The 9411-nt window shown below is 31.7% G+C and overlaps 1 protein-coding gene across 1 annotated transcript; it reads left to right on the top strand.

Annotated features, from left to right (window-relative positions):
• The first annotated feature begins 4907 nt into the window (after positions 1-4907).
• Positions 4908-9080, top strand: LOC149419801 (uncharacterized). The gene is made up of 3 exons (XM_089637035.1): positions 4908-5175; positions 7621-7974; positions 8786-9080. The coding sequence occupies exons 1-3, from the start codon at positions 5098-5100 to the stop codon at positions 8843-8845; spliced, it is 492 nt and encodes a 163-aa protein (XP_089493161.1). The 5' UTR covers positions 4908-5097; the 3' UTR covers positions 8846-9080.
• Positions 9081-9411: the final 331 nt, after the last annotated feature.

Below are 9411 nucleotides of genomic sequence, written 5' to 3'. Positions count from 1 at the left end.
AGGCATCATCGGTTCATTTTACGAAATAACACGGCAAAATGTTGACTTGTACTATGAAAACTTGTAAAAATAGATGTGAAAAAGAGAATAAACCCAATTGTCGTATTACATTCCATATATAAGCATTATTTTACTTTATTTTAAGCATATTCACATCGTATAATATAGATCAGTTTTAGAAACATATACTATCACATCGAGAAACGTCTGGACGCGAAACACAAAGCTGGTTGGTTGCTGGGAAGTAAATTATGAACATTTATAAAAGTGTCTTAACTAAATACTTAAACGAATATTGACTTATATTTGACTCGGAAAATACAACCGAATTTTTTTGCCGAATTTGGACTTCGCAAATTTGTTCATAACGTGGCGAGTAATTTGCGCTCCCATGTAAAAATGTCTATTCATTCAAAAGCAGGTTTTACTTTTAAGAAGTAAATGGTGATATTATAATGCGAGATGCTTATTTACTGTCAGATTGATTTATTGACGAATCACAGTCAGCCTTACTCCCTTCGTTCTTCAACAGTTGATTTTACCCCTCGCCATTATCTTCTCGTCTATTAATTCCTATGTCTGTGTACTGTGCCTATTGTCTGGTTTCGGCGTTCCCAGTATTTTTGCGTTTACCTTTGTTCAACTGCCGACAAGAAAGGTAGGTTTCTAGCTTTCTAATTTTATGAGGGTTTTTGCTTCGTCCATATAATTAACTCTGGGCCATTTGTATGGCCGTAACATTCCTCTGCTGGCAAATTTACCAGGAAATAAGGTGGCACATGTTTAAAGTTAAGAGGAAGCCATAAGCCAAAAATGTGTATATTCTTGGTATACCCTATATTGTGGGAATGGGCATTAAAATCGGTTGACAAACGGAGTCTAGAAACGTTCGATTTCAAGCACAAAACTGGTTTTTAAAGTCGTTTCCTTTACGCGTTCATACATTTCTATTGAACAAATAATTTTTTAGTAGTTAACATTTATATTTTTATTGTGTAGTTTATTTTGTATTCGTATTCTACTCAAGCGAAACGATAGGAAAACCTTCAATTTATCTAAAACAAATTTTTTGGTATTCATAATGTACACCAATTCGTTATTAAGATTAATCAAAATAGTGATTTAGCAGCTTCGCCTTAAGTTGTTCTGTGAATTTATGGGATTTACGAAAAACGCTGCCTCTATCCGCAGCTACTTCTCCCGCTGAACTCCTAGCGATTAAATCAATTCATCATTCGATTCTTTTGATGTTTCGATTAAAATATTTCGATCAAGTAAATGTTTCGACTACACAGTCCGAGATAATCGTTTTGAAACGTCGTCAAACAAGGATTCGATTATGTCAAAAAAAATGATCTACACCACAGCTGTCACGTCATTGGTCAGAATTCAGTCAAAAACGTAAATCGATTCCAAACTCCGAAAAACGTTTAAAATATCTCGGATTGCTTGGCAAACGAGATTTTATTCCCACACATTGGCACATTGTGTAACCTACTATCTAATACGATTTGAAATCCACTGGGAACTAGGACTACGTAATTATTCCTTACTAATTGTCGAATGTTTAATTGTGATATTATCTACCAACTGAAGAAGCTATGAGTACCTATGTAAAAATATTTTTGGTTGGGATTTACGACGCCCGTGCATTTATAGTGTGTAAAAAATGGAATTCTGACTTATTCTGAAGGTTATTACTAATCTTTTTTTTAGTTAAAAGGAAAGACAAACATTTTCAGGTTACGGATAACCTGACAATATTTGAAAATCTCCTACTAACACCACATTATGCGGAAAATGTTGCTTGTGTTGTGATGGAGGACTTAGCCAGCCAAGGAATTGAACACACTACGCCTGGGTGGAACCCAAACGCGATGTCAACTCAGCTACCGATCGGTGTTATATTATTGATAATTTTTATAGCGCCGTTTTTGTAAAAAATCACCTACAGGGCGCAAAGAATTTTAAGGTTATGTATGTGAAAGATGCAATCGGCCCGATATATAAATATTACATTCGGTATTGTTTTAGTGTGTTTTATGTCCGTGGGGTTGAAATATTTTCATTATTTCTTCTATTGAAGAATGATTTCACGGAATAATGAGAAATATGATGATATTTCAAACCTGAAGTAGGAATATTCAAGTACCTACATATTATTTCCTTATAATTGGAATTAGGTGCGAAACTTGTTTGTAATATTATTCAGTTTAAATTTAGATATAGAACGCTTTCAAATTCGCAGTCATTCACATAATTATAATATACTAGCAGTTAAAAACCCGCTCCGCGGGTTTTTGCTGAAAGGCCCTGCGGGCGGCACTTGGTTGGGCTGCGCCCAGTTTAAGTGATATTAACAACAGTTACATTTAATAGATAGATATTAGGTCATTCACAGAGAGAGGGTGAGTATATATTGTTAAAACACGGAACAGGAAGGAGTTAATTAATAATAACATGCTCAATTTAGGCATAATAAGAATGACAGTTGTTTGAATAAATGAAATTTTACGTATTTTTGATGGATTATTTCAAATGAAACACTATTATTGACTACATGTCTACAACTGATATTAACTGTTATGGTACCTAATATAATTTGCTCATAGGAGACTTGCAGTGCTTAAATATGTGTTACAACCGTCAATGTCTATAAGTTGAATCAATATCGTATAGTTTGTCACAACAATTAAAGATAGTTACAACAAAGTTGACTGAAATAATACATTATTACATATTGATTAATTGTACCCGTGTTTATGGATAAAAGGAGGGTAATGGTGCAATGTGATTAGCAGTCGGTTTAATTAAAAGGTGTGAATTTTACTCCAACTGGTGGTAATTCTTTTCCTAAAACTGTTACTGTATCTAATAAAGTTTAAAGTTAGATTATATATACACCTTCATCAGGAGAGTAAAAATCTATATATAAAGGTAGATTATTACAATATAGCGCCCCTGAGGTAATATCTCACAAAAGCGGCGCCATGCAAATTGTCCAATTAATAAATAAATATAATGTTTACATTTTATTATGTACGTATGCATTGATATACAATGGAAATAGATAAAATAATGTTATCCGATTAAACTTTATTTTATTAAAAAACAAATAACTTTTTTAACTTCACTTTATTATATACAACCAATACATGTTTCATGAACGAAGTATACACCGAAGTCAAAAATTAAATATAGATTACAATTGGAAAAAAGAAGTGGAAGGAGGGGGGAGGGGTAAGAGTAGGCTGGGTTTATAAGAATTATGAATTACAATATGAAAGACCAGTTAAGTGGGAAAATATTTAAAAGAGAGTTTATAAAAAAAAATTCTTGTTAATTACATCTACTTTTATAAACATGTTCTCTTATTTCTAAAATTTCGAAATTATTTATTTGTGATGCTTTATATCCTGTGTGAAGTATTTTAAGACCTGAAATTTTTTTTTGCATATAACCATAAAACAATATATTCATAAGACAAATAACATTTAATTACGGTTATTCTAATAAATTGATAGTTGAAATACTAAATAAAATAATTAAACATATTATCTTCAAACGGTATTTTTACCCTAGTTCTTAAGATATAAATAAACAATGGCGTAGAATTCTGTTTGTGGATAACGACACTTCTAAAATGATATATATAAACATTCCTGGTACTATTCAACCGGCGTTTTACACTAATAACAGAATGAATAAATATATTCTTAATAATATAGATTGCGAAAATCAAACAAAAAAATCAGGAGTTTATAAACTCAATTGGGCTGGATTTGTAATTTATTTTACAAAGGTAGAACCAATAGAAACTTTGAAGTCAGAACTAAAAAATATCTCAGGGTTCTAAATAGAAATAGTGAATATGAGTTTGCAAATCATCTTTTGAATCACACTTTCGATAAAAATTCAGGTCTTAAAATACTTCACTCAGGATTAAAGCATCGCAAATAAATAATTTAGAAATTTTAGAAATTAGAAAACATGTCAATATAAAATCAGATGTAATTAATAAGCAAAAAAAAATTATAAATAATAATGAAAAATGCCATTGCAAAGTAGAACTAAACTTCCAGAAGAAATCTTATTATTAAATGCTTGATGTTCAAGTAATTTTGCATATTTAAATATACGCGCCAGTCATTTGATTCGTTTCTTCACCGCCAGAGGGGCGCTCTGTCGGCCACCTAGCCGCGATGCGTATCGGGAATCGGCCATATTGAATTAACGCCTGCTTTTTTCGTCAAACGTCAAACGTAATCACGTAATTGTGGATAATTTTCACTGTAATGTAATTAATCCAATGGATTATGAACTTTCTAAGACATATTTTCTTCGATATTATCCAAAAATTGTATGAGCAGAAACGATATTTTTTAAGAAATATCGTATTACATGTGGCGATTCTATTTCAGTATGAAATGGTGTCTTAATCTTTAAAGTCTTATTTAAACACAATTTGAATTTGACCAATCACAGGGCCTACACCGTCCAGACGCTGGAGTAATAATATTATCAGATTACGATATATCCGCAAGTAAGCAATAAACATCATTGCCAGTATGAAAACATTGGTTTAACCCAGTTTTTGCAAATGAAGTACTTACCTACCAAAATGCCAAACGAATATGCCATACTTTGTCTGTGTTCAAATATTTCGATCGTGTAAATTTTTAGATCCTGCTCATCACCAGTTAATGAGCATGTTTGTCCCATGGATAAAGTAATGTTTGTTTATATATCTCTGGTAGGAGCCCGGGCTGGATAAGCTGGGTGTTACCATTACTAAAAATTACTGATGTAGCGCCCGTATATAGGGAAATAATATTTTTACAATGGCAATATTAATACTGTGTTTTCTGTCACTTTGACATTCATTCGAATTTCTATTCTTTTCACAAGGGGTGATTGGTTTATTTATGCACAAGGGTATGTTGTGAGTGGTTTGTTTATGGGTATTTCGTGCTTTCACTGTCGTTTTCGCCGTTCCTGCGTCTCGTAGCCAGCGTTTGAATTAATATTAGTAAATGGTGAAGAATTAATTTTCTTCCCAATATTAAAGCCTAGAATAATACTGCATTGTTAATCAATATGTGCTCTGTAGAACGTGAGTTGTTATTGCATCCAGAGCTTCTTTCAAAAGAAGCCTTGATTCACATTTTACTCGAGGTAAGTCAACACGTTGGACACATTACGACAAATGGTCATCATTTTTACAGCGTTTTAGATTTATTAGTTAATTATTAAATTGTAAATTATCTCAAGGTCCTTCTTAATGAAAATAATCATGTTGAAAACATTACGACCGGTGTTGAACTCGTTTTTCTAGTTATATAGACTTAATTGTTTATGTTTGTATTTTGAATGTCTTTTTAATTAATTATAAATAAAACAATTACTTTTCTTTTAGTTACATTTAGTTGTATCTAAATACAATGCTGTTTTGTGCCTTAATTTACGTTTCTGTCTTTACATTATAGATTTGCTTGCACCAAAATACATGCTTTTTCGATACATTGATTTAAATCTCGAATAGCAAATTTAATATTTTGTAGCTAAACCGTATTTATGATTCGGGTAAAGTTTTTTTTGTAGCTAAACCGTATTTATGATTCGGGTAAAGTTTTTTTTGTAGCTAAACCGTATTTATCATTCGGGTAAAGTTGCCGAGTTGATGCCCATCTCCTTTAAATAGTTGTTTTCAGTCAAAACTACTAGATTTTAACTCAATTACTACTAGAAATAACTATTTATGTGATGGGAGATGGTAAAATATACATTAAAGTTAAATTTGAAGGTTAGGAAATATGCGTAAATGATTAAAATAAACCCAACTAACGACCTAAAAACCGATTTTGTGCATGTTTACTTAAACCCAGACTTAAATAGTTGTCTCCATTAGATATTCAAGTTGAAATCAAGTGTTGTTTTTTTAAAGAGCCTTTGCGTGCAGCGGAATTCTACAAGTAATTAATTTAAAAAAAACCATGTGTGCAGCGAAATTCGAAAACCTTACCATGATTTGTAGTTGTCATGCTTTAAATATAATACTTATTTTATTGCAATGTTTTCCCCAATGGGTTTTCCCATGCTAAGGAATTAATTTTACATTGGGTAGGATTTTATAGACAAGTTTGTTTTTTTTCTAAATTTGTATTGTTTTTTAGTTGTGCTAATTGTTTTATTTAATATCTTATCAGTAACGCGTCTCCCAGATTTATTTTATTTATCAATGTGTTGGTATTTGTAATGTTTTTGTAACAGCGTTGTATATTGTAAAGTTTTGCCTTTAAATGGGTGCCTTACCTCTATTTAATGAATTGTATTATTTATTACGTATCTCAATCATACTAAACTTTTAATTTGCTGTTAATCGTAAGTTAAAGTTATTTATTGGTTCTGCCCACTGACATTACAATATATGACATGCTGTAGAAATCTCAAAGTGCAAGCAAAAAGTACTTCAATTGTAGTGCTTTCGATTTCGTAGTTTTTAGTACTTAACAGTCATGCATACTTGTCAAACACTAGTAAAAGCCAAGGAATAACATTTCATTTGTAAATACATGCAAATTACTTATTTAGAAGTAATACAGTTATTTCCCGTCCCAAGATTTTACGTTATAATATATATAATTATTTTATCTTTATTTTATGGAGGTCTGGGTGCGCTACAGCCAAATTACCAAGTCATTGCCATCGCCAACTAAACTTCACTTTTAAATAGTCCAACCACTCTGTTTATTTATATGCTTGTGGTAAAACAACACACAAATCAGCAGTAACAACAAGTATCAACAACAATCGTCGTTATTAGCAAACTGTCGTTGCTCTAATATGGCACAGCACTAAAATAAACCATTTGACACCTCAAAATTCATCAGGAGCCCGTACCCCAGTCGGGCTTGGGGTAGTATTCAAAGCATTTTTTTAATGAAAAAAAGGCCGCCTGGTCTTATCGTTTATCGCATTCATACACATATATTTTCTTAATGTCTATCTTTTTCATACATGAACAACGGTTGAATTAACACTGGAAACATTATGAGTGTTTCTTACTTACCACATTTTATCTTAATTCTGTGAGACAAAAACAAGTATATACAACAGCATAGCATGACAAGGAGTCTAAAATATATTATTGTTAATTATTTAAAGTTGTGTAAATTATGTCATGTGTATTCAAATACGATTATGTAAATCTGTAATGCACATTAAATAATTTTGTTGGAATTGTGGGAATATAACGCACTTTTAGTGTGTGTTTTATGTCAATGTACCTATACAATCTCAATTAAAACAACTATTACTAATAAACCCACAAACAGTTCTCCAACTCGTCATGGAAGGAGATTTTAAATGATCGGTTCTTTGTGTTAAATCAGCGATTTATCAATACTTTGCGTATTACAATGGTGACTCGATAGTCGACCTAGCTAGGAGCTGGCTAAATGAGATCTCAAAACACCAAGTTTGTCTGGGAGCATTCTAACTGGTCCTGGCGACAACTGGCTACTAGCTGCCATCTTGCGGACTTCCAAGCAAGCTCTATGAATGCATCTAGAAGCTCTTATTTCCATTTATTATTATAACACTTTTGCTCTTATTTTTCAGAGGAAAATAAAGATTTGCGACATCGGGACAATGCCCAGAGAAAGATTGGTTGAAGTATTCAATCAATTTTGCTTACCTCGAACTCAGAGGAAGTGCAAGGAGACAGGCCGAAGCAAGACTTTTCATAAACAGCAAGAAGAAAGAACCAACCATCCATCCAAAACATCTTGTGAAAATTATCATCAATCTTCTACAATGAATGGAATTCTCCAACACCAGGCCGTTGAAAGAATCAAACCTCCCATTGACAACTTTGGTTTTGCTAATAAAACGCTGACTTTTGTAACTTCTAACATTTCTGTCTTTGAGAATGATGATGACATGACACAGAGCAACAAACGGAAACATACTCAGGTAAAACATTTAATTAGATTGGGGATTTATTTCATAACAAAGTTTTATAAAAATGGTCCTTCCCATAAAAAATGATAAGATTATGTAACCACCTAATATACATACAATGGTGTGCTATTTGATGTTGACAGCTTCAATTATTGTAATCTGAACAAAGATAAAACTGCACGAGCGATTAAATTGTTGAAAATTTTAGATTTAAAACAAAATCTGTATATAAAACAGATGTCATTTAAATTCATATCTAATACACTGATTTAAGGTAACACTGTATTATGAAGGATTTGAATAAAATTTTGACCATGCTATATTTTAAATTATTAAAATATGCTATATTTTCTTGTGGTTTCGAAAATATAGTATGTATGTATTATTTTTAACATAATTTGAGGTTGATTGATCTGTTCCAATCATTGATGTATTATATGTATTTAGATTGGATGCAAAATATCAAAGCAAAAAAATTGATTCCACTTAGATGGGGATAAAGTCACCTCAACGTTTTTCAATTACTTTAGTTGACCTGTAACCATCGACCATGGTTGACATGTGATATATCAAAATGATGTAGGAAAGGATCGAACAATGGGATTGAGTTAAGGAAAGGACGGACGCGGTGGCATCAGTTGGAACAGATGAAAGCGGTAGTACTAGTAACAATGACCGCTGTACTGCACTTTTGCTTGGCGAAAGTGCGCAACCTGGTCCTCTATGCACTGCTCTCGCTCCTCGTGGTGTAACCCGCACGATGTAGCGCCTCTAATTGCATAACTCTGCGATCCCAATCTAATCATACTCTTTATTTTTCCAGAACTTTTCGAGCACCGATCAACCCCAAGCAAAGAAGCACAGACTGATCCAGTGGCCGTAAACTATTGTTTTTTTAATTGTAAATAGGCAATGCTTTGTTATTTTACCACTGAATCATTAATTGTCATTATTTTGTTATAGTATAAGCCTGCATAATATGTTTTAATGCATTATTATCATTAGTTTTATACTATGTATAACTGTGCATAATATGTTTAATCCATTATCATTAGTTATATAGTATAACTGTGCATAATATGTTTTAATGCATTATTATCATTAGTTTTATACTATAACTGTACATAATATGTTTAATGCATTATCATTAGTTATATAGTATAACTGTGCATAATATGTTTTAATGCATTATTATCATTAGTTTTATACTATAACTGTACATAATATGTTTAATGCATTATCATTAGTTATATAGTATAACTGTGCATAATATGTTTTAATGCATTATTATCATTAGTTTTATACTATAACTGTACATAATATGTTTAATGCATTATCATTAGTTATATAGTATAACTGTGCATAATATGTTTTAATGCATTATTATCATTAGTTTTATACTATAACTGTACATAATATGTTTAATGCATTATCATTAGTTATATAGTA

The sequence above is a fragment of the Hesperophylax consimilis genome, chromosome 11 (genome assembly GCF_061612785.1).
Source record: "Hesperophylax consimilis isolate HC1 chromosome 11, BYU_Hcon_1.0, whole genome shotgun sequence".
Lineage (NCBI taxonomy): Eukaryota > Metazoa > Arthropoda > Insecta > Trichoptera > Limnephilidae > Hesperophylax > Hesperophylax consimilis.
The sequence above is the reverse complement of the archived record's forward strand: the minus strand, read 5'-3'. Positions and strand labels throughout refer to the sequence as shown.